This window comes from Myotis daubentonii, chromosome 18, assembly GCF_963259705.1.
Source record: "Myotis daubentonii chromosome 18, mMyoDau2.1, whole genome shotgun sequence".
In the NCBI taxonomy this organism is placed as follows: Eukaryota; Metazoa; Chordata; class Mammalia; order Chiroptera; family Vespertilionidae; genus Myotis; species Myotis daubentonii.
Genome location: NC_081857.1, coordinates 18,460,681 through 18,487,669, shown reverse-complemented (window position 1 = coordinate 18,487,669; position 26,989 = coordinate 18,460,681). Strand labels below are relative to the sequence as shown.

At 39.7% G+C, this 26,989-nt stretch overlaps 1 protein-coding gene across 2 annotated transcripts in view; it reads right to left on the bottom strand.

Annotated features, from left to right (window-relative positions):
* The window catches only part of NIBAN1 (niban apoptosis regulator 1), a 123,991-nt gene that overhangs the window by 64,687 nt on the left and 32,315 nt on the right, over nucleotides 1–26,989 (bottom strand). For both annotated transcript variants that reach the window (XM_059675586.1, XM_059675585.1), the window contains 3 exons: nucleotides 9,262–9,392; nucleotides 6,671–6,802; nucleotides 2,064–2,178 (listed from right to left, as the gene is read on the bottom strand). In XM_059675586.1, coding sequence (XP_059531569.1) covers nucleotides 2,064–2,178; nucleotides 6,671–6,802; nucleotides 9,262–9,392 — 378 coding nt within the window. The remainder of the gene's footprint in view (nucleotides 1–2,063; nucleotides 2,179–6,670; nucleotides 6,803–9,261; nucleotides 9,393–26,989) is intronic.

Below are 26,989 nucleotides of genomic sequence, written 5' to 3'. Positions count from 1 at the left end.
ACACCACTGCCCTTAGGGCCACCAGAAGATGGAGACTGCATCTGACATATCTTTGTATCCTCAGCACATGGCACAGTCATGGAACTTAGTAGATGCTGAACTATAGCTTGTTGAATGAATAAATGTGCTACATTGTCCCAGGACATTTTAAAAGCCTTAAACAATGGGGACTTTTACCTCGTCCCTCAAAATCAATTCCTAGAGACTCATGTAAAGCCATCCTGCTCAGATCCTGTTAGTCTCTAGCTACCTCTCATTTAACCTTTTACAGGAATTTTCCAGATGCCATTAGTCTGAATTTTTTTCTGAGTTGAGTCACAAGGATATCACAAACGATCTACTGTAGAATGTTCTATTTTTAAAACTCAGAAGGCCACCGATATTAATGAAAAAAAAGAAAGTCATTGAAATGCCCCAATCCGAAGCCCTGAACCAAATGGCATTAGTCACACAGGACTCGTGTTTTTTATTCCTTTTCATTCCTTCCGATATGATATCAACAATAAATCAATAAGTATATTGTGTGTTCTGAATGATTTCATTGGAAAGTCCTTCTGGAGAGATTCTGAAGGGTCGGCATGTTGATATTCCCATTTCCAGAGCCACGGTGACATATAAGTAGATGTTGAAAGAAAATATAATAATATGTATAGAGCACATAAAGTGTTGTTTTAGCCTGAATTACTTAATAATAGTTTGTTTAATCTAGGTTTATGGTCCATGTACTAATCTAATAATAGTGTTACTAAAAACACTATGCTAAGCATTCCTCACCAAAAGAACAATGGAAAAACTAACTATATTTTCTCCATAAATTCTAATAAAATGATTATAACCATTAATAAGAACCAGCGCTCTCTTCAAGAAACCAAGTAATTACTGTGGAGCATGATTTACACAAAGCCAGATGGGATTATTACATTATCCACAGTTCATGAGTCTCTATGCAATGCACTACTTGGCCTATATAGGCACATTATCCATCACTTTCTCTACACGGTAAACATAGAATGAATGAAAACCCAAGTACAGTGGGGCCTTGACTTACGAGTTTAATTGGTTTCGAGACCGAGCTCATTAAGGAGCTCGTTAACTCAAATTACTCTGTCAACTCAATGCAAAAAATCGGCCCAGAGACAGCTGGTATCTCAAAAAACTCCTTAGTCGGGACACTCGTAAGTCAAGGCCCCACTGTATATTAGAGATGGAAAGATCCTTCTAGATTTTCAAGTTCAAGGCCCTGGAGTTGGAGGAACAGTAATCAGAGAGGTTTAGTAACACTAGCGGAACACCTGTTAAACCGCACAGTTAGAACTAGATAAAAACTCAGTCTTCCAATGCTCAGTTCCATGCTCTTTCCATGGCAGCATTCAGCTATTATTTATAAATACGCTAATTAATTCAATGCTTTTTTACACGGTAGCTATGAGTTACTGTAACACTTGTTAAAAACATTTTGTCGATTTAGGATGCTCTATTGCACATCTTCCTAAAACTAGAAAAAACAATATTCCCTGACATGCTTACTGATAGATGAGGTTGTACCTTTCAAAGGCGGGGCCCTGTCTGTTTATTTCTGCTGTCCTGTGGAGCTATGAAAGCCACCAATATATTCCCCACACCTCCCGGTGTCTAACCAGTGGCCCATTTTTGAGGCACTAGAAACGTAGCAACTGAGGTGTGCATTACTGAATGTGGTTTAAAATAAGAGAAGCGGTACAATGTTTACCTAAATGTGGGCAATCACATCTCCCATGTGTCTGTGGTGTGCATGTGTCTGACCCAGAGGCCCCCAACTTCAGCAACTATCCATATTGTGCGCCAGGCAATTCTTCACTGTCAGACTGTCCTGTGCATTGCAGTAGGTTTAACAGAATCACGGGCCTCTACCCACTAAATGCCTGCAGCGCCATCCTCCCAAGCTGTGACAGCCAAAAATGTCTCCAGACGCTGCCGAACGTCCCTGGAGAGTGAAATGCTCCTCCCCCGGTTGAGAGCGGCTGGTCTCCCCAAGCAGAGCAAGTCTAAGAATTGGCCTTGGGAAAGAATGCTCAGCTACTCACCAAGAGGGTCTGGGAAATGCCTGTCCGATAATAGATTGTATTCCTCTTCGGAGGTTAACACTTTGCCACCAGCTGGAAGGATTCGGCTTTTAGGAGCAGCTCCTCTCTGATAGGCCTGGGAAAGGAAAGGCATAAAGGAATGATTATTTTCCCCCTTTTGGATTTTTTTGAAAAATATCCAGAATATTAGAAATAGACAGACACAGGCACTCAGAGATAAGCAATTCCCACACTATGTCATTGAGTAAGAGCCATTTATTTAAAAAATAGGTTTTGTGTAACTGCTACTTGCGAGGTCTTACTTTAGTACTTCTGTGTGATGTTCACAACATGGGAAGTCAGAGTCCCTAATCTCAGGGAGATTCACTGAGGAAAGCATCATCTTAGTAACTTCCTGCGCCCTGGCACCTGAGTCATTCTAATAACCACAAGGGTGATGATGCAGACAGACATTCACGACACAACATGTGCAGACCGATGACTAATGAGACTGTGGGACAGGTAACTACGGTCATGGTTGCCATGGATTGTCACCAAAAACATAAAAATGTTGCTGTGATAAATATGCCACCACTTTGCCCTCTGACACGAAACTGGTTTTTTTGGGGGGGGTTTTGTTGTTGTTGTTTGCTTGTTTTATATATTTTTATTGATATCAGATAGAGGAAGGGAGAGGGAAAGAAAGAAACATCAACGATGAGAGAGAACCATTGATGGACTGCCTTCTGCACACCTCATACTGGGGATTGAACTTGCAACCCAGGCATACGCCCAGACCCAGAATCGAACCCTGACTTCGTGGTTCATGGGTCTGTGCTCAGCCACCGAGCCTCACTGGCTGGGCGGGCATGAGACTGTTTTGCAGTCAAATGATCTGGGATGGAATAGCAAGGTCATGACATCAGAACAAATTCTGGCCAGCAGACAAACAGCTCTGCTGTTGGGGAAACGTACAAGAGGTGCGAGCATTGCTAAGGCACTAAAGTATTTGTTAAGCAGATAAGCCCACGAGGACATACAGATAAGATAAAAATTTAAGTGTGTGCGTCTGACGGCAGGGATTAAGTCAAGGCAAAATGTTGAAAATAACAGGCTGAAAGCAAGTTGCGAATGGAAACCAAGCCACTGTGGGACCCAAATGTAGCCTGTACTCTTGGGAATAACTAAAAATAATTGATTGGGGCAACGTGATCAGGATAAGAGCACATTCTCCCTCAATAAGGTAGTGACTGAGGAGACCCAAACAAAACAAACTCTCGTATCTAAGAAGGTTGTTTTCATAGTTGTGAAATCCACTAATCGTGCAGAGCCTAACAGACAAGAATCGAAAGTTGTGTGGTTTTGAAAAAGTTCAGAAGCAGTTTGATTGAGACTGCTAAATTGTGTTAAATCTAAATTATGTTATTTGTTATAACAGGCCCCAATCTGGGCTTTTATGAGCACTGCATCCTTTAATCCTAAAAACAGCATTATGAATTAGTTATTATCTCCCTTTTATAAATGAGAAAATGGGTTAAATAACCTACCAATGGCCCATCGGTGAGTAGGTGACAAACCCAGGACTCATACCTGGGTCTGTCTAGCCCAGTGCAACCATACAGGAAGTACAAATTAAATGATTATCCAATGAGAATGTTTCATTTTTCCTACTTAATTACCATACAAAACCGAACCCACCCTCCCTCCCCCGTAAAATAATAGGCAATTTATAGGTACTTAATGTATAACTCTTGGGTGTAATTTTTAAAAACACTCTTCTCTAAATAAAAGAAATATTAAAACTTGGAGGAATTATGGCAAACTACATGCCATTTTTTAAATTTCCAAGTTTTTAACACTTGTTTATTACCAAATTCAGTAATCATATCTTTAAAATACATATCTTAAAAATCCAAACTGGACCACTTGAAAATGATGAGCAAAATAGTTTTTAATACTTTATTATTATCTAATTCAGTAACCGTATCTGAAAAATCCAGTTTCACTTGAAAATAATGAACAAATAAATTGAAAGTTGAGGGAGAAAGCTTTAAAAAACTAAAAAGAGGAAAAACACCAGTTTTGATTCAAAATGAAACTTCAATTAGTGCCAAATATGGTTAAAACCATAATAAATATAAGAGGAAGCTCTGTGAGTGTTTCCTCCCAATTATTTAGTAGTAATCATACTGACAACTGCTATACATTGGGCTCTGCCAGTGCTTGGCCATGTGCTGAGGGCTTCAATACACTCATTTGTTTAATCCTCATAGCAACATCATGAGGCAGGGAGCATGCTCACCGTTTCACAGATGAGAAAGGTGAGGCTCAAAGAGATTTATGACTTAGGAAAGGACACATCAATAATTGATAAAGGTGTGGTTCAAAGTCCACAGTATTAACCATTCTGCAATACTACCTCTTCTCAAGCTTCTCTGAGCGGACATTGTACCATGTCATACAAAATAAAGATGACTTGAGCGTCAACGCATGAACCAAGAGGTCACCACCTTGATTCCTGGTCAGGGCACATGCCCGGGGTTATGGGCTCGATCCCCAGTAGAGGGTGTGCAGGAGGCAACGACTGATGGTGTTTCTCTCTTATCAATGTTTCTATCTCTCTATCCCCTTCTCTTCCTCTCTCTGTAAAATCAATAAAAACATATTTTTAAAAAATAAATATAGGTGACTTATTATCATTATTATTTGTAGTGTATTGATAATTTGCTACAGAGAGCAAATCAAGTGTTGAATGAAATCCTAATATAGGTAAGTCGAGAAAATATTAGCTTAATGAATGTTGCAAAGAATAAGACTACTCAAGGCAGCATTGCCTGATGGCCTGAGGAATAAGTTTAAATTGTACTTTATTTCTATTTTCCATCAGAAATGGGAAGGAAGGAAACACATTGGTCTGCTGCCTGAAGTCTCCTTTTATCGGTTTAGTGTCAAAGAGCAAAGTGGGATTTTTTGGTTGTTTTTTTTTAAAATATTTTTATTGCTTTCAGAGAGGAAGGGAGAATGAGAGAGAGATAGATAGAAACATCAATGATGAGAGAGAATCATTAATCGGCTGCCTCCTGCATGCCCCCTACTAGGGATCGAGCCCACAAGCTGGGCATGTGCCCCTGATTGGAATTGAACCTGGGACTCTTAGGTCCACAGGCTGACACTCTATCCACTGAGCCAAACTGGCTAAGGCAAGAGAGCAAAGTTTTAAATCTGTAATTACTAACTGAAAAATAATAACTATTCATTTCAAAGACAGCTTGAGATTCCATGTAGATTTAAAATGTGTATAGTAGGAGATCTGAAAGGAACTGTTGGGATCAGTCAGCCTAATTCTCCAGTTTAATGGAAGCCCAGCCTAGACTTTAGTTTTTCTGATTCATGGTCCAGTGTTCTTTCTTCTACGCCACTATACTTTCCATGGGGAAAGAAATGGGACCAATAAAAAATGAAGCCCTCCTGGCTGCTAGGCACTTTACTTATGTTCATAATCTCATTTTCCCCCACATTTCACAGACAAGAAAAATAATGAGATAACCAGGAACAAGTTTAAAGAAAAAAATCCATAAATACAGGTGGAGTAAGTATGTGAAATGCTCTGAATTCCTAGGAACTCATGAAAATTCAATCACAATCTTTTTTTTATCCTCACCCTAGGATGTTTATTAATTTTAGAGAGAAGAAGGGATTAAAAGGGAGAGAGAGAGAGAGAGAGAGAGAGAGAAACACTTTGATCGGTTGCCTCCTTTATGCACCCTGACCAAGATTGAACTCTAAACCTAGGTATGTGCCCTGACTGGGAATCAAACCTGCAACCTTTTGGTGTAAGGAACAACACCCCAACCAACTGAGCCACCCAGCCAGGGCTCAATCATAACCTTATTAAATAACTCCTCAGCCACCTGACATGTAGGAGGCTTAAGAATGGGGAGGCTAGGAGCTCCAGTGGCGCAATCGGTTAGCGCGCGGTACTTATAAGAATGGGGAGGCCCGACCAGTGTGACTCAGTTGGTTAGAGCATTATCCTGTGAACCTAAGGGTTGTGGATTTAATTCTCAGTCAGGGCACAAACCCAAATTGCGGTTCCATCTCATCAGGACACATAAGGGTAGCAACCCATAGATATTTCTCTCTCACCTGGATGTTTCTGTCTCTCTCTCCCTCCCTTCCTCTCTCTCTAGAATTAATGAAAAACATATCCTCAGGTGAGGATTAAAATGAATGAATGAATGAACAAATGAATGAATAATGTGTAGGGAGACACAGAGCAAAGGGAGGGGCAGCGGGGCAGTGACTGAGAAAGACCTTGAAGCTGAATGGTCCTAGGAAAGGCTCCTGCACTCGTCACGAGGCATAACCTGTTTCACACTCACTTGCCATGAGTTGTTCAAAGTCTATCTTGCCCACTAGACTGCAAACATCTGTCTGCAATATGCCCAGATCTTTCATGATATGCGGCCTATACCAGTAATAGGCGCTCAGTAAACATCTGTTAACTGAAATGTGTGCCTGCTAGAGAGTGAGTGCTGATTGAAAGAACCAATCGTGAAGAAAACAACAAACACACCCAATCTTTAAGAGTATTGGGAGAAGCCAGGGGTAAAAAGGAAATATCTTACCTCTTTGTTTTCATAGCTCTCCACAGCAAAATCATTTTTAACCACCACATATCTCTCCTTCCACTTCTTTATATCTTCGGCAAACTGGCATAGTTCTGCTTCATACAAAACGGTCCCAGGATCCAATGGTGGCTTAAAGAAGATGAATACAATTAGTGATGGCCACAAAAGATAACATACCATGCTACCACCAAGTCTGTCCCTGGCATTTCAAGGAATATTTCAGGAAACTGACATCCTGGAGAAATGGTTGCTTCTTCCCCTCCCTCCACACTTCCCTTTCCCACCCTCCTGATCAGATGCAAATATTTGTCTTATTGATATTTTTGTGGCTTTCATTTCCCTCCATGGTGCCGCAGAGACAAAGCTATGCCTGGCATATACGTGGCACTTAATAAATCCTTGATAAACTCTGTGGAAGAGAGGGAGGGAAGCAGTTAAGTTGTAGACATCTATCCCAACACCAGGAATCTGCCTGAGTTTAAGTTCTGAGAAACAGGAAAATTAACAGGCTGTTCCCCTATTCATCACAGCTTCAGGCAGCCTCAAAAGTCAGGCTCAATGGCCTTGGCTTGGCTCAGTGGATAGAGCATCGGCCTGTGGACTGAAAAGTCCTGGGTTCGATTCCAGTCAAAGGCACATCCCCAGGTTGCAGGATCAGTCCCTGGTGAGGGGGTGTGAGGGAAGCAGCTGATCAATGATTCTCTCTCATCATTGATGTTTCTCTCTCTCTCTCTCTCTCTCTCTCTCTCTCTCTCTCTCTCTCTCTCTCCCTCCCTCCCTCTCTCCCTCTCCCTTCCTCTCTAAAACCAATAAAAAAATATATATTTTTAAAAAATGTCAGGCTCACTGGTTTTCCCAGGCCCCAAAGCCCTGGGAGCCAGGCTGTAAACACTGAGCCTGTTCTCAAGGAGACCCCGTTGGCTCTCTGATCAAAGAATAACAGGCAAACCAGTACAGCCCAGTTCTGCCTCTACTTAAATGTTTGAGGATTCTTTTTCATTAACTGGTGGCATAGATGCCGTAGAAGAGTCTCTGTAAGATTTCCAGTTACTTCTCCCACACGGTTACTCGTGGAAAGAACCATTCCCATCCTGCCTCACAGTGCAATTCCTGATTTATCTCAAAATATGGAAATGGATCTTCTGTCTTTTACATGAATTTACATCTACTTTCCCTTTATTAAAGGTCATAATGCCTTTAGAAACTCGTTCCTCCACTTTCAAGCAACATTTAGAGGAACCACCCAGAGAGGATAGAACTGCTCATCTTTTTCAGGGATGAAATAAATTCCCTTCCAAATCCCAGGGCTTAATGTTCTGTCCTCGCAAATAACACTTAAAATAAACACCCGATTGTAGTCTACAGGTCCCACGTGGTCTAGTCCCTACCTGTCACTCCATAGTCATTTCTCGTCCCTCCTCCCTTGTTTACACAGCTCTCAGCACACCAGCCTTCCCAATGCGCTTGTGGCTACCTCACGGTTTCTATACTTGCTGTGCCATCTGCCTGGACCAATCTTCCCACAGATAGGCACACAGCCTACATTTATTTCACTCCAGTTTCTGCTCAAATGTCACCTCCACAGAGGGGTTCTCTGACCATCTACTCTAAAAGAGGACTCCTGCTCTATTTTTCTTTGTAGCATTTATTATCACCTGATACTCATTTGTTTACTGTCTGTCTCCTACATTTGAATATAAACAGGGGGCACAGGATTTGTCTGGTTCCCCAGTTCTTGGCATAGGGCCTGGCACATAGTAGGTGTCAATCATTATTGGCTGAAGTCGTGAATAATTATTATAATAGAGCAAAGGAGAAAGAATAACTTAGGGGATTAGAAGAGAAAATCATATTTGATCAATGACCAAAATAAAAATGACGGTAGTACGAGGCACTAAAATTATGACTTTGTAAACTGAACTTCACTACAGCAAGTCAAATTGGCTGATATCAATGTGAGGAAAACATAATAAAACTGGATCATGCTAGTTTTCTTAATATGGATTACACCACATATGTTCTAACTTCCAGGTAAATAAGACTTTTTTGAGCATGAAATGATCTGAGAACACATTTTTTAAAAAATTGCCATTCAGATGAATGCTTCTTTCAAATACATTATCCTATATAATAAAAGCCTAATATGTTAAGTGTCCGGTCATCCGGTCATCAGTTCAACCAATCAAAGCATAATATGAATGCTAATGATATGCTAAAGTCGTTTAACCACTCGCTATGATGTGCACTGACCACCAGGGCGTAGGTTAGTTTGCTGCTGGGGTCCGGCCAATTGGGACTGAGCGAGATGGGCTGGACATGTCCTGGAGCACTCCCATGGTCCATCCCCACTAACCAACCTCCTGCATCTCTCCCCGGCCCCGATCGTGCAACAGTGGGGTCCCTCGGCCTGGCCTGTGCCCTCTCGCAATCCAGGACCCCTTGGAGGATGTTGGAGAGCCATTTTTGGTCCAATTCCAAGGCCAGGCTGAGGGACCCCACTGGTGCACGAATTCGTGCACTGGGCCTCTAGTGACTTATAAAGCATTACTCAGTGGGAGAAAGATATAAAGCCAATGGTCATGGGCTACCTTGGTCTTCAAAAATTGTGATGTTAAATCTCTTTGTTGTTCTACTTCACTGCGCACATGATTGCAGAAGGCCACAGAGTACTGGCGACTGTAGAAGGGACTGAAGTTTTTGATTGCAGCCTCAGTTTTCCCTGGAAAAACATGAATATTAGAATTTAGACATGTAGCATCTCTCACAGAATAGACACACATCTATATAATTCATATACACTCCTCCAGTCTCCCTAACACCACCGTTTCCCAGAAATGAATTACTCCATATGCACTGAAAGCCTTGATACATGCTGCGCATGCCTTTATCTCTCCCTCCCCTTCTGAGGTCATCCTGAGAGACTCTGCTGTCCTTATGGACCATCCATCCAGTAACCAATAGAATTTTTCTTCATTTGACATCAACAACCCATTGCCATGGCCATAAACTCAACATCCTCCCAATCCTCAATGACTACCATCTTACCTCACCCTGTTCTCATTTCAACTGGCTCTTCATTCCCCTCTACTCCCATTGATCAACTCCTGCACAGCAATAATCCCACCATTTCAGCTCTGCACACTCATCACTCCATTTGTCTTCAGATGCCTGAGGCTCCAGCCCTTGTCTTGCTGATCCATAGCCCTGGATAAAACACCAACAAACTATTTCTTCTACTTCTGGTCCTGTGTTCTGGTTTAAATTGTGTGTGTGTGTGTGTTTCAAAGCATCATATAATTACTGTCATGTAAAGGTAGAGGGGAAACCTTTAGGAGTCTAAAGACCTGAGTTCTGGTCACAGTTCTACCAAGACAGAAAGCAGCTGTATGATCTGTCAGGTCACTCATTCTTTCTGGGTTCCAGTGTCCCTAACTCTAAAGGAAGGTGTCCACTAGTCCACACTGTTCTTGGAATCTACGTGATACTGAAGTATAACCATGGAAGTACAGCTGCCTCACAATAGTGACCAACCACTGCACTACGGTCTCTTGGCACCAGAAGAAATAAGGCTGAGAACCAACCATGTGGGGGCAGCTCGAGGACCCAAGATAAAGGGAGAGTCAGGCAATGAGAATAGTCTTGAACTTTCCCAACCTGTGCTTAGCTTTAGAGAGTAGGGTAGTTGCAAAGGAAGGAAAAAAATAGGAGAAATAAGAGAGAAAGGGCAAAGGAATATTTTAAAGCAGATTAGAAATCTTCACAACCTTTCAGAGACTTTTATGGAAATCAATACAGGTCCTATTGACTGTGCCTAAAAGCAGTTAGGCCTTGGAATGAGGTATTAGCCTGAGAAAAAATAAACCTGATACAACATTCCAAAGTATTTTTAAATACTTTCAAGTGAACTTGGCATAACTTTTGTTTTCCAATTTGATATTATAGCCAATAGAGAAATATTAAAATATAACATACTGACAAGATTTGTTTTGAGTTATTGTACATGTAAAATTTTAACAATGGGAATTCACATGGTTGAGATACTCAATACAAGAACCTTGAATCCGTGACTATCAACCTCTAACCTATAAATCACAGCCCCAAACACCCACAGTGCAGGAATATTCTCTTTATATGGACAAGTCTATTTTAGCTCGGGCATTTAGGTCTCATGATATGTATGAGGTAAAGGGGACCTCTTACTTATTCCCTCAATAAAATGCATTTCCTGGCTGTATTTATGGGCTTTAATAATTATTACTTGTAAGGTGCTTTGAGACCCACTAATAATAGCTTTGGTGGAAATGCAAATGAAAGCTCCTATAATTTAAACCAGGCATGCTTTTGCTTGCTCTGTGAGTTTATGGTATTACTATTAATCAATATTTGCATAACACTTTAATACACTCAGGCTTTATAACTGTCTAATTGGTTATTATTTTCATTAACTTTTATATAGTGCATAAGAAATAAAATTCAATACCCTTGTCTATAATTTTCTTACATAGGAGTGAGACATCTTTGAGAATTCCCACAATGAAAATGAGTCTCACCTCACGGAAACATATAAACGATTAACAAAATGTGCCCTTTAGATCCAAATAACCACTATTTTGTCTAGCAGAAGAGCAGCCTGCTAATTTCTGATGCTAATTTTTGCACTCTGGCAAGAATTTGGATTTAAATGAAAGGAGATGGATGTCGTTTTATGTGAGCTCTACAAAGCTTTGAAAGATGATTTCCTGCCACAATACCAAGCCTCCCTTCAAGGATGCCTGGTCTCCACCGAGGTGCTACGATGCCACCACTCCCTCCCGATGTATGAGAAGAATGCTTCTGTGATTTGAATATTGCATCCGGTACCATCACTGCATCACCCACTAGGCAACACTTATAAAAAAGGGGGATCCCAGCTTCCTTGGGTAATTAACCTAACAACGACTGGTTCAAAATGTGAATAACATAGCTAAGAACATCACAAGTTACGGGGGAAAGAGAACCTACAGCAATCCCCAAAATGCATCTAGATTTTATATTAAGCCTAACTAAGCCCCAGTGAAGGAAAGTCCAATGTGGGGATCGTGACACTTTGAGGAAAGCCTATTGCTGGGGCAAAATGCCACTGTGGTCAGGACCATGGACTCTGGAGTCAGACAGACATGGGTTTGAGTCCCATCTCTGCTCCTTAGCAGCAGTGGCTTCCTACGTGGCTTCCTCTTGTATAAAACGAAGACAAGAGGAGCAATCTATTGTTGTGGTAATTACATGAAATAACGCAGTAAAGTGCTCAGCACTGGCTTCGGCACATAGAAATGGTTCACTAACCCATAGTAATTAAACTGATGACAATGGTGATAATGGTGCCCCCAAGCCAACTACCAAGGCAATGTCCTTAAGCTGAACTAAGAAGTCAAGGAGAAGCCAAAAGCAGGTTGTCTGTGTAACCCTTTAACTGGGGCCATCAAACATAACCTACGTTTTCAGGGATGCTTCAGACTTATCAGCACATCTGAGGTCCTCAGTGCATCCCCGAATTGAAGCCAACTGAACGAAACATTAGCATTAACGAGCCAAAGCAAAAGCATGAGTTAGTGGCTGTGTTACATGGAGCCTCTCTCTCTGAGCCTCAAGTTTCTCTACCTATAAAATGGGGAGAATAAGACACCCATTTTCACAGGATTTCGTCTGGATTAAATGAGACAGTCTTCAGGTAAAAGAGTTTCTAGAGTGGTGCCTGACACTTTAGTTGCTCAATAAATTTTGACTATTATTACTATCATTTACTATCCCACTGTGAAAGCGTTCAAATGAAGTCCATCAGCCCACAGGCACCACAAGAACTTCCGCTGGAACCAGCTTGTTTTCAGTTTTCAAGACTCTTGGGTTTTGAATTGCCTTCCTTCCCCACCCCACTCCCCAATTTAGTATCATATTTCCTTTCTGAATTTGTTTATAAAACACAGTGCCAGATCTTTCACTAAAAGGTAGTTACTCAATAACATAAAGACTAGAACCAATGGAAGGACTACTTTCACATTTTGTTATACCAGCATTTTTGGTAAATATTTCTTCTAATTCTACTCAATTATTGCAGCCTGTGCTGGGCATTGTGTTGGTACAATTTACTTCACCAGGCTGCTCATTATACCCTTCAGGATAATCACCACTAAAGCTTTAAAAAAAAAAAAATGCCTCTTCAGCAGCTCTGTCCATAACATTTTTCTTCAGTTCAACTTTGTAAAAGTAAGAAAAGTGTCTTCTGGTCCTTTCAAAACCATTTCAATTCACAGAGTTTCAAAAACTCAGCACTGTTATTTGATTCCTTCTCCCTCACACTCATATTCAACCATCAGATCTTGTCACTTCTATTTGCACAAGATTTCTTGAATTCATCCCCCCATCTCCCCACACCTTGAACCAATCTTTATCACTTTTTAACATTGCAAAAGTCTCTTCCTCTGCCCTATGTCAGCATCACAGCGGAGCCAAAAAAACTTACTGGCTTTCAGCTCTCGTAAAGAAACAAAAAAGTCAAAACCAGAGTGGGAGGCGGGAGTGCCATCCTGTTACACAGATCCTGGAGGATTATGGGAATCAAGCCACCGCATGGCCTCTGTGGCAGAGGCAGGTTCTGGGAAGTGGACAGAGTGAGTCCAGGGCTGATAGAGCAGAACGGGAGAGGCTGAATCCAAGCTGGCCACCAGGGTCCCACTCAAGAGAAAGCTGGCACGAGTTACCAAGGCCCAGAGGTTACAGTGAGGAACTGTCCTTCAGAACCAAGTCTTGCCATTAATGCTCCCAGGGAACACTTTTGAAAGCCATAAGAGGCACACCTCAAGTCACAGAGGCACACTCCTCTGTGTCCTGGTCTGACAAGTTTCATTTGACACACTGCTTCAAGACCATGCCACTACTACCCTTGTAAAAACCTTCAGCAGTTCCCCACTGCTACTCCCCAGAGTAGTAACCACTTAACCTAGCACCAAAGGCCCTGTGCTCTGGCCCCCACTGCCCTTACTGCCTACCTCTCCTACTGCAACTATACCTCCTGTGCCCTGTACGTGTCCATGCCTCCCTCCCTCCATCTCCCCCTAAATGCCCTGCCAGCCAAATTCAGACCCTTCACGCCCAGATGGCAATCCCAACCCAAGAAGCCTTTTTGGCTCTCCCCAGCTGCAAACAGTCTCACCTTCTTTTGCATTCTCCCCAAACCGTGTACCACCATTGCTACAGCTGTTTAAATAGAGCTTATCTCTCCTCCCAAGGTATACTGTACTTATGTACTCAGCAAATATTTGTTGGATGAACAAAAGAATGGCTGCGTAAATATTTAAGAGTAACGCAAAGTACAAAGCATCATAATCATGGAACCCACGTCAATACCCCAAGAAAGGAGAAGGGCAGATTTCTCAGACTGAATACTTATTTCAAATATACACTCTTGAAGCCCAACTCATTTGTTTTTGAGAAAAAAAACACCCAGACTCTTACTGATTAATTCCTTTCAAGTTTTTATTTTTTTTTTCTCTTTTTTTTTTTTTAAATATATTTTATTGAGTTTTTACAGAGAGGAAAGGAAAGAGATAGAGAGTCAGAAACATCGATGAGAGAGAAACATCGACCAGCTGCCTCCTGCACACTCCCCACTGGGGATGTGCCCGCAACCAAGGTACATGCCCTTGACCGGAATCGAACCTGGGACCTTTCAGTCCGCAGGCTGACGCTCTATCCACAGAGCCAAACCGGTTTTGGCAATTCCTTTCAAGTTTTTAAATGGATTTTGTCCATGAAATTATATGTGGGAAAGTATTTACAACAAAAGCCTTCTTTGTTTGTTTTTCTTTACTAGTCTGTAAACCTGGGAATTATCTAAGGGTCTAGCTAAAGCTTACATTAAATCTGAAGGACCTGAAAGATTTGTATATTATTTCAGAAGGTTCTTTGCTAAACTTCCAGTTCTGTCATAGTTCAACTCAAATCCAGTCTTTAGCATCAGTTTTCTTCCTTGGAAGATACTGTTTATAGTGGATTATTCCCAGTTTCCCTATTATTCCCAATGTCAATGCAACTATATGCTATATTATAAAATCTTCCCTGAAATACACAGATTCTTTCCTGTCTCACTTTCAGAAAAGCAGTTCAGAAGTATAGAAAGATACAGAAAAATCCAAACACTATTTTCGCTATATTTCCTTCTAATCTTTTTTACACTTTTAAATAGTTGAGATTATTACATTTTGTATCCAGTTTTATTTCCATAACATTTCATCCTTGGTTTTTGCCTATGACATTCCTTAAATAAATTAACATATTTCAGATGTTACATTTTTATTGTTATTATGGAAGAAAAAAATATATTTTTTAAAAGGTTTTTTTTAAACAAAGTGGCTGCTTCCTGGGAATGAAGGCGAGTCCACCTAGTAGAGAGGGTCAACTAGGCCTTTGGAAGAGTTTCTTAGAATTTGTTGAGGTTTCAGGGGAAGATTAATTTGGGGGAACAAGAGAAGTGCCTCTAAGTTATTTTTAATATTTATAAAATAGAGAGCATACTATCCATTATTGTTTATTTTCCCTCGAGTTTCTCAGATCATAAAAGTTTAAAAGTCCTGATGAATTACAACATCAGCTTGAGCCTCCGGTTTCTAAGCACCATCACTTTGCACCTTAGGGTGGGAAAACCAGGAATCCCAATTCACAACACAAAAGTGCAAAAATCTAATTACACAGAACAATGCCCAAGGACTCTCTTCTAGTCAATGCCGTAGAGAAAGGGGATAAATTGAATTCTCCATAATTGAACGTACCTGAACTATTTTTTAAGCACATTTATCATTGGTGCTTGAGTGACTGGTTTTTGAACAGACTCCACTAGGCAAAGTCAAAAATTTTTTCCTGAGCAGCCTTGATGCCCGCAAGTCCCTGCATTCTACCCGACAGAAACTCCACTTTGAGCTAAAAATAAGAGACATGTAAACCAACGTACATTCTCTGTGATTTACTTCAGCTATTAATCCACAGAAGAGACACACACGCACAGTTATGATCCCAAAGCTTATATTAAATGTACGAAGTCATTCCAGGACCCCTCTCCACATGCAGAAAGCATCTGGATAGAAAGCAGACGCGTTCAGGAACAAACAATAGAACTGTTTCCTGGTTTCCAAAACTCACACTCATAGAAATCCAAAACGCTGAGTTAGGCTTGCCATGTACTTGACCTTGGACTATTAGAGACCCTCAATTTTCCCCAAACCCTGTTCTAAAAGCAGGCCCCACACCGTCAATTTGGCCACAAAGCTTAACCCATTAAGGCAGTGGTTCTCAACCTTCCTAATGCCGCGACCCTTTAATACAGTTCCTCATGTTGTGGTGATCTCCAACCATAAAATCATTTTCGGTGCTACTTCGTAACTGTAATTTTGCTACTGTTATGAATCGTAATGTAAATATCTGATATGCAGGATGTATTTTCATTGTTACAAATTGAACATAATTAAAGCATAGTGATTAATCACAAAAACAATATGTAATTATTTACGTGTTTTCCGATGGTCTTAGGCGACCCCTGTAAAAGGGTCATTCGACCCCCAAAGGGGTCTCGACCCACAGGTTGAGAACCGCTGCGTTAAGAGCATTCAGTGAATCCACATGCTCTTACAGATGCTACAACAGCTCCAGTGGGTGAGGCAGAAGTTAAAACACTTTTCTGCAGATGATCACAGCCCCTGGAATAAATGAAGGTTCCCTTTCCTCACTACATATTTAGAAGAGCAATTGCTTCACAGGGTAATGTAAGTAAGAGAAACAGGTGCAGGGGGCGGTCGTGGGGAACATTTAAAAAGGAAAACACTCTACTACTTTATAAGTTACAGTTCCCTTTATCTTATTCTATGAAAAATAAAAATGCCACAGTGGTCAGCTGTTCCAGAGAACAGCTTTCTAGCAAAGGACCTTCAGTCTGGTCTCTTTTTAGGGGAAGAAACCTGTAGTATTGTTGGAAAAATAGATATGCCCATACTTTTACGCATACATCTTTCTTTTGCCATAATTAGGTGGAAGCTAACTTTACATTTTCTTCCATTTCATTTGGGAAAAGTGCTTGGAAAATTTCAAGATTATTTCGCCATTACCTCACAGCATGTGTCCAATTTTCTTATGACACAGCTGATGAGAATAAATCGTGTTTATTTTGTCACCTCTCTAAGCTGTCTAAAGTCCCCCAAGGAAGCTGAAGATTGGCTATCTTTTTCTTTACAGAAATGAGAAGAGTGTGAAAAAGAAAATTAAATCCATCGGACACAGCTCCATTCTCCGCAAGCATCACAAGAACTCTGAATTCAGGAGGAAATAATAGTATTGTTGCCCGTTAGACAACCTTTTGTGGGTTTTGAAGAAAACAGGTAACTAAAATTCAGAAACTGAAGTATTGAGATTCCCTTTGCTCTTCTTGAGTCTAATTATAGTTATTCAATTCTTTCTGCACATGTTTTATCAGAGGCTCTCATTCCAAAATCCTGAAAATTTTCTTTCCTTTGAGATTGCAACCATGCAAATGAATACAACAGGCACATTAAAAGGAATCAGGCCAGACTTAAAATAACCCAGGACACAAGCCTAGGAATTTTACTAAGCGGTTCTCCTTCCAAACCAATAGGTTCTGGTGTCTCCCCCAGACTTATTTTCCTAACTATATCCTTTCTTTCTTTTCATTCCACTTTCTACTTTTCTTCTTTCCACACAGAAGTTATGTTTGTCTGAAGTACTTTCTATTACAGTTTTTAGTTGGCCTGTGTGATGCAGTTGGTTGAGTGTCATCCCATGCATTCAAAGGTCCCTGGTTCAATTCCTGGTCAGGGCACAAGCCCAGGTTGCAGGTTTGATTCCCCAATTGGGGTACATACAGCAGGCAACTGATCAATGTTTCTCTCTCTCTTTCTCCCTCTAAATCAATAAAAATATTTTTAAATTATATATATACACACACACACACCATTGATGTAAAAAAAAAAAAGCATTTCTAGATAACTGTGTTTGGGGCCCAGATACGCTTGTGTTGTGTTAGTCTGGAGGTACAGATGACAGTAAGAAAAGGTAAACTTGGCTAGGAAAATGAAATGTGGCATTGCTAGACATGGTGGTGGAGGCTTGGTGATGGGGGTGGGGAAGTCCAAAAAAAGTTCATAAGCTATTCAACATTTCTGCAGGCCAGCTGGCTTTTTGAAACTATTTACAAGGCAGATAAGGTACTCATTACTGAGAATTATCTGAACAGGCTCTAACTTATCCTCACAAGAATGTAAGAACTGCCCAAATGATTCTGACTCCTGTCCACTTGATTTGGTCAGGCACTGTGTCCTCCGAATACAGTTTTCTTGATAACAACTCAAACATCTCCAATAAGAATGCCTGACCTAGCACAGTCCAAAATACAGCTCATCACAGAGTCAAATTTTGCATTTTTGACAATCTAAGGCTTGCCAGTCAGTGGATCAGTTAACCACTAAATTTAAAAATTCCTAAGTAGAGCACATTAGTGAAAAAAGTGTCCAAAAGCTGTGTGATGCATTAACTACTTAGGTAGTCCCAAGTTCTTTAAAATGACCTCCTTCTTATCCTATGGAAATTGCTCTTCTATAAAAATGAGTTCACGAGCCCTGACTGGTTTGGCTCGGTGGATAGAGTATTGGCCTGTGGACTGAAGGGTCCCAGATTTGATTCCGGTCAAGGGCATGTACCTGGGTTGCGGGCACATCCCCAGTAGGGGGTGTGCAGGAGGCAGCTGATCGATGTTTCTCTCTCATCGATGTTTCTAACTCTCTATCCCTCTCCCTTCCTCTGTAAAAAATCAATAAAATATATTTTTTTAAAAATGAGTTCACGAGGCACTTAATAAGTGTGCTGGAACCTCATACGATTAGCTCTGCTTGGAGTCCAAGCCTCCCAAATGAGAGTCAATTACTCTAAACTAGTCATTACACGCACCAAGGAAGTAGAACTGTAAATAACTGGGAATACCTCCCACAATACCCCTGAGAAAGCAGCTTCAGTTCATCTGGATGGTAAACACAGACAAGCCAGGGTCAATCATATTCCAACTTACATATATTGATGAAAAGACCAAAGATTACAGACTTCCAGAGCAGTGGTTCTCAACCTTCCTAATACTGCGACCCTTTAATACAGTTCCTCATGTTGTGGTCACCCCCAACCATAAAATTATTTTCGTAGCTACTTCATAACTATAATTTTGCTACTGTTATGAATCGTAATGTAACTAGATTGTAATGCTTATTTCCATCCTTCTCCTATTTTCAGGTCAAGAAATTAATTGGCCACTGGTCAGATTTCTTATTCTGTGAATTCATAGCCTCTCCCCATGTGTCTTCTTACCAACAAAACTAGTGAGTAATGGAACATTTATAAAAAAAACCAGTGTCAATGTTTTTAACAGTGTTTCTCTCTACTAATACTACATGGGTATTTATGGAGAAATCCAAGCACTTCTTTTATGATACACATTTACAATCAATCGAAATACATTATCGAGTCCCAAACACAATTATCAACTTCTTTAATGAATATTAAGCTATTGGATCAATAAGTTAAAAGCAATGCTAATGTCTACTGCTTCAATGTAATGAGTTTTCAATTTATCAGTAGAATCAGCATGCCAATGTGTTTCAGAGTCCACTCTGCATAGACAAGGACTCTGTATTCAAAACAATCCAGTAAGTGATGTAGGAGGGACAGTAAAAGCATTTGGCTCAGGTTCATCCCAATTGGCAGAAGTTGCCAGCAAGAAGGCAGAGACCCAGCAAAGCCCTGGGCACAAGAGATCAGAGCCGACCTTCTGAGTACCCCTTAATCTCATTCATGTGTCCCAGTTAAGTGGCATCACTGTCTCAAGTCAAGCTGCAGTCTTTGCTGGCAAATATAAGGCTCCCTGGGAAAGGCACTAAGTAGATTTTCTTATCTGCTGATTAAGAATCTGTTTTTTCATCAAATGAAAGTTAAAAGGTACTGCTATGGACCAGCCCAGCCACCCACATGATATTTGAAATATCTTTAACAATCGAACCACTCCTTTGAGATGCTCATCACCACGTACCTATGTGGGTTGTATGCATAAGTAAATGTGTGTTTTCTCCTGCTATTTTACCTTTTATCCGTTTAAATCACAGGCCCCAGCCACTGAATTTCAGACGGTAGAGGAGAGCTTTATTTTCCTCCCTTACAGTACCCAATTCAAAGGTCTCTGATGTGTATGGTAAGACAATCTAGTTTTAAAACTTCTGCGTGTTGCCCAGCCAGCGTGGCTCAGTGGTTGAGGGTTGACCTGTGAGCTAGGAAGTCACAGTTTGATTCCCGGTCAGGGCACATGCCCGGCTGTGGGCTTCATCCCCAGGATGAGGCAGCCAATCGATGATTCTCTCTCCTCACTGATGTTCCTGTCTCTCTCTCCCTCTCCCTTCCTCTCTGAAATCAATAAAAATATATTAAATAACTAACTAACTAAATAAATAAATAAAAGATGTGTTAAAAAGTAAATAAATAAAAACAAAACTTCTGGGTGTCAAAAAGCTGCGTGCACTTTACCAGTTTTCATTTGTTCTGTTGGAATGAGAAGAAATAGAATGTAAGGTATGACTGATGATGGGTAGCTTGAAGGCTGGATGATCTCAACTCTACTGGACGGGGTATAATATATTGGAAATCTGGCAAAGGAACTTGGAAATCTGGGAGGTAATAGGAAACTACTAAACATGTAACTATACCATCAAGGTAATTGGAAAAACAGAAGTAAAAGAGAGGGAGAGAGGGGGAGGTCGAAAGAAAAAAATTTTGCATAGTGAAGACTTTCTCAATGCCAAAGTTGTTAACTGTATGATTGAGAGAAAAGAAAGATCTCAATAGGACTGGAAATGGCTTTTTCGACAAAAGGCCTGCATTCTAACCCATTCCCGAATTTGCCGCTGTTTCAAGGGACATATAATATAATCACCACAGGAAAGTCTAACATTTCAGTATAGTTACAGAAATCCATGAACATCCCCATTTTGTGAATGTGGAAGCCATCTGCTTATCTACTTTCCTTTAGAGAATAGAATGAGATTCTCTCAGAGTACTTGAAGCTCTCCATAAAAGACACACACAAAAGAAAGGTTGTTACTTGCAGAAGCAGAAACATCATGCGCTAAAAAAAAAAAAAAAAAAAAAAAAAAAAAAAAAAAAAAAAAAAAAAAATGTGTCTAGTATGGCTTCTATGGGCTATCCTAGGCAAGAAAACTGATCTGAAATAGTACAGACACCATTGGCTCTGTTTGTCGTAGAGATAACAAAATTTGGGGATAAAAAGATGTTCACGCTGGGAAGCAGAACGCTGCAACAAGGTAATAAATTATATAGCAGTAAAGCTAAAAAAACAGCTGGGGCTGTCACCGAGTTCACATTTTAAATAAACTTCACTTTATTTCATTGTAACATGTATGTTATCATGTTTGGCCAACTGCAAAATTTGACTTTTATTGTACTACTACAGCAGACGGAAGATAACTTAGCTATGTGCAGAAATGTAAAATAATTCATTGATCCTTCTTTATCCCCTCTGAATAACTGATTATGTAAAAGAAAACAACAGATAAATTATATATAACTTGGTCAAAGGTTTAAAAAAATTTTTTTTAAAGAAGTAAAAGTATTTCATCACTAAGATAAGATTAAAAGTTATTTGTTCCATTTAATATAGCAAAACATAAAGATCTTATATTTATAATAATAGAACAAAAATAAATATTTATTAAATGAATGAACTAGGTATGTATGAAAACATCACTTTTGCTTACAACAGTCTCTCCTTCTTTCTCATTCATAGTCATATTCTCCCTCTCCCTCCATTTAAGCTTGTAAATACCTCTACAATTCTTTAGAAAACTCTATTTCAAAACTGTTCTGTTTCTTACATACTGTGAGTTTATTTTCCCTTCATTAGACAACCAGAAAGACTTCAAGTAAATATTAATTTGACAAAAAGATTTGTCCTAAAACAATGTGTTAACTATGCAGCGATTTTGTATGAAACAAATTGGGGTGGGGGGAAGCAATAATCTTAAGCCTTTAGATATCTGGTACAAACTGGGCTCCCCTGACCTGTCGTCGATGAAGCAGGGTGACCGGCTCCCAGCAGCCTGGGGCTCCCAGAAGGAACTTTTTACTACTTTTCTCCAAACCTGATCTGAAGTTTACTGTTTCCCTGGAAGCAAATCATCGCAACTACACATTTACAAAGAAAGCTGTGAGGTGAACATTTAGATTAAGACCATGCTTATGTGGCACAAAAATACTTGGTTGATTTAATCCAATTTAGCAAGACGGGGGAAAGGATTGAGGTGAAACAGTCTGAATATTAGAAATTTGCTACTTTTAGAAAAACAAAACAGACCCCAATTTACGCTGGAAATAATTCTTTTTTTTTTTTTTTTAAGATTCCAGAGACTCTTAAGAAGAAAAGAAGGGAACTACCTTGTCATCTGTTTTGCTGTTTTCCAGGAAGGATCTCTGTGGTGCTTTACACTTGTCTATATTTGGGTAATGGCAACAGGTGAGGAATAAAACACAGCTGCATAGTAACCCCCTGGAGTGTTCTGTAAACATCCTAGGTAATGAGTGTAAAATACACCTGAATGCACAATGCTTTCTATGAGTCAGTCACAGGCTCTTTAATAATCTCCAAATAAACAAATTAATAAGACAAATACTAAACAATAACCAAAAAAATTTTTAACCACACATTCTCAAAAATATCTCCAGATTGAGGGAGCTTCCTTTAGGAGGGAAAGAAAGGAAAAATGTTTGTCTCATTCATTTATCCCAGGCTAGAAAGAAAAAAAAAATGTGTGTGTGTGTGTGTCTCTTAGTTGTTATGGTTTTAAATAAATAAGACCTGCCAACGAAAGCCAGGGAAATGAATGACAGGAAGTGAGGCACACTTGAAAGAGGAAGTGGTTTTGCATCAGGAAAGGGAGGTAGATTGAGGAGTAGGAAACCGACAAGATGTGTAAAAATGGAAAATCAAGGGCCTCACCTTAAGACGCTCAGAGCCCACGACTAAATTATCACCAAGATGCATAATCCAACCAAATAGTCCTTTATGGCTATTTGAAGATATAGGAAGATGATCAAGATAGACCAAGAGACAGAAGATGTATCATATATAAAATTTGCCATCAAAGTGTATGTAAAACATTGAATCATCAAAAACCTAAAGAAAACACATTTAAAATGTGAAATAAGAATACCTGTTTTTAAATTATATACACATCTGGGGTTATTTAAAATTTGGTAGTTTGACCTTAGATTTCTTTTCTTCCTTCCTTTCTTTCTTTCTTTTTTTTTTTTTTTTCCCTACTCCTCACCTGAGGATATTTTTCCATTGATTTTTAAAGAGAGCGGGAGAGAGGGGAAGAGACAGAGAGAAACATCAATGTGAGAGAGACACATTAATTGGTTGCCTCCCACACGTGCCTGGCCAGGGCGGAGATGGAGCCTGCAACTGAAGTACATGCTCTTGATTGGCATGAACCCAGACCGTTCAGTCCAAGGGCAGATGCTCTATACACTGAGCAAACCAGCTAGGGCTGATCTTACATATCTTGATCGTTACAAAATTCAGTAGTTCATCTGACACTTAAAGTTTTAGTATAAAAGTTGAAGCAAACAAAAAATTTTCTTCCCTGAAAAAATATATATTTTCATGTTTAATTATGTATAATGAAGTATAAGATAGTGGTAAGATCAGGGAAATAAAGTATGGAATATTTTTAAATGAATGCTACCATTGAAAACATATTTGTGAAAAGGAACTGACATAAAAATAGAAGGGAAAAAGTTCATCCATGGGCCTGGATAACAATAACCGAAAAGTGAACCTAGAGACTGATCACAGAGAAGTAAAAGAAACAAAACCAGCCCTGGCTGGTGTGGCTCAGTTGATTGGGGATTGTCCTATGCATCAACAGTTCGCTGGTTCGATTCCCAGGGAGGGCACATGCCCAGGCTGCTGGCTCAATTCCCATTGGAGATGCATGCAGGAGGCAACCAATTGATGTTCTCTCTCTCTCTCTCTCTCTCTCTCTCTCTCTCTCTCTCTCTCTCTCTCTCTCTCTTCCCCCCTCCCTTTCTCTCTCTGTAAAAATCAATAAAAACATATACATTTTTTAAAACCATCTGGGCAGAGAAAAAAACTGTAAGGAACAAAACCAAAACACTATCAGTGGTTATCACTGAGTAATAGGCCCATGAATGGATTTTTTCTTCTATTTTTATAAGGGCTATGTTTTTTAGACCTATTTTACTTTAAAATAGGTTTAAAAAACTTAATCCAGAGAAACAATACAGAAAAAATAATAACCTGCTTAAAGTCTTAAAAAACCTACTGACTGAGTCCAAATAAAAACATCACACAATATTAAATTACTATTTAAAAATCAAGGTAAATAAGTGTCCCATTAACTGAAAAAGCATGGCAAAAATCAATCCAATCACTTTAAGAGCAGAAATAATAAAAATTAATCTCTTAAACAGCATCAATTCTACCTTCAGTTTGAAGAATACTTGTACAGTTAAAATAAGCAATTGATTTAGCTAAACTTATGATTTTTGTGCTCTAGTTATTTTAAGCATGTGGTCCCAATTTTAAACAACCAGTAATTATATAATAAGAGCAACTTTGGCTTTACTGTCTCTTTTCTCCTTTTTGCTTCTATATTACCATTTTGACATGTGACTCTTTCACAATATATTAAATGATTATTATATGCACAAAATTATAATAAGTGAATTGTTAGGGGTAGAATTAAAAGAACTAATTCTCCCCACCGGGGCCCTCACTGATTCCCTTGTTCTTTCCTTCCACTTTTACAAAGCAGACCCACCCCCACCCCGTCACCCTTACCCAATGCCACCTCCACACAGAGAAATGGTTATAAAGTCACTGGAGAAAGAACTCAAATGCACTGGGAAGTATGATCAGCAGGTAAAATACAATGGCCCTAGATCATTTTTCTTAATAGTTACATTATATTTGGCTTCTGATTAAAATAATAATTTCTGTTCCCATTTATAACCTTGATGTCATAGCTTGTTCATAGATATCACTTCCTTGGGAGCCTAGCCTGTTTGTTTCTAAACCCCCCAATATTTTGTGTCGATGTTATTGAGGTATGATTTACATATAATAAAATTCGCCAGTTTTAAGAGTTTAATTCAGGGGTCCTCAAACTACGGCCCGCGGGCCACATGCAAATACAAATATTGTATTTGTTCCCGTTTTGTTTTTTTACTTCAAAATAAGATATGTGCAGTGTGCATAGGAATTTGTTCATAGTTTTTTTTTTTAAACTATAGTCCGGCCCTCCGATGGTCTGAGGGACAGTGTTTAAAAAGTTTGAGGGCCCCTGGTCTAATTCAATGAATTTTGGCAACTATTTATAATTTTACAAACACCACATTATCATGATATAAAACAGCTTTCTCACTCCCCAAAACCCAATTTAAAAAAAAATAATTCAAGTACCCTAAAATCATAATATTTAAAATGCTTCCAAATAGTGTTGTCCTTTGACATAGTGAGTGAGATTTAGTAAGTCTGGTTTCCAAACGTTTGAAAGGAAGGTCTATGCCACTTATTTTTTGTAAACAGCCACTTCCTAGAAAACTTTTTTTCCCTCCAAAAAGGAAGAAGTATGTGGCACTGATTTAGTTTTTAAGAAATAAAACTCACTTGTATAAGAATTTCCCCCTGAAAGGATGTCTTTATTTTTCCACCAAATAAATGTACACTTAAAAATATTTTTTTCTTACTTTAACAATAAAACAAATGCTGGGTAATTGTGTCAGCTTCATCAAAAATGTTATCGAGTGTGCCTGATAGATTAGATTATCATGAAAAGCTCATAGGAAGATTTGTCAAACTTTTACTGCGCGATGTGCTTGGTACTTTAAACATGGTCACATTTCACCATCTCACCGGACATAAGACTGCACCCAGCAGATTAGAGCAAAAGCAACCCTCCAGAGATAGTAATAGGAGGAAGAACAAAAACAGGAATCAGGAACCCTTTCACCCCAAGAGAACGCACAAAGGATCAGTACATCCAGCTCCAAGCTCAAGTGGCCCCCTTCCGGCTCTAGGGACCTTGGCTGCCAAAGACCAAAGCCACCACTGTCCCCTTTCCATGTCTCTCGCAGACTTTTCAGGAATATGCAGTTTGCTAGCTGTTGCTTTATCCTCTTTCACAGCTTCCTACTCAGGGATTTCTTTCACCAGGAAGAAAAACAGGATACGGTAAAACCCAAATCTATCCATCTTTTAAATAATCAGCAATGAAATAAAAGTCTTCAGAGATTAAATCTAGGTAGACTACCGAGAGAAAAGTTTGAAGTCTGCTCAATTCAGAGTGAAGGCTGCCAAAACAGCGGTGTCTAGCCATCGTTAGCCTGGGAGATAGAGAGCCTGACAGTTTGATTTCTTTTGGCAGGTTTCCCACATCTCAGTTCGTGGGGACACACCCCCGCAGTACACAGATGCCTGAAATGAGCATGCTCAATGTGGAGAAAAAAAAATGAAACTGACTCGAGAATAAGTTATATGATTTCAACCTTTGCTTCCTGTGTGTACATGAAAAGATATGCTTTACTAAATGAGGACATCAAGAAGCAAATCAGATAAGAAAGGCACAAAATCATCCATTAAACTAAGTGCTAAGACTAACTAAACCCAAATAGTGCACGCATGTGATAGACGGAAGGGGGCAAGAGCAAGTATGTTTATGATGCTTCCACCCAAAAACATACAACCATCAACTTGGAAAACAGTTGAGGAGTTTGGGTGCTCAGTGTTTCAGCCTCCCTCCCGGCAGACCCCTTTGGTAAAATGTGGTCACCAAATGTACATGATGGTTTTAGGACACATGTCAGTGCACATCGAGAAACCACAAAGGGATGTGGCCCAACCAATTTAGTCTTTAGTGATAGAGGCGATACTTCAGCAAGAGGTAGGCTGGTCTCTGGGCATGTTTTGAAGTACATGCATTTCACTGCTCCTAAAAGGCATGGTTTCTTCACCTTTTAACATCTCTAAATTGGACCTGTGTCTTAAAATCAATTGGGTCTTCCACAAATTGCTATCATGACGTGGTTGCATGTGCACAAACTTGGGTCATAGCTCTTCAGACTGCTGTTACATTAATTGAGCTTTGTTTATAGACAGTATTGAATTTCATTGCCATTTTTAATACATCTTTAAAAGATTGTACTGATTCA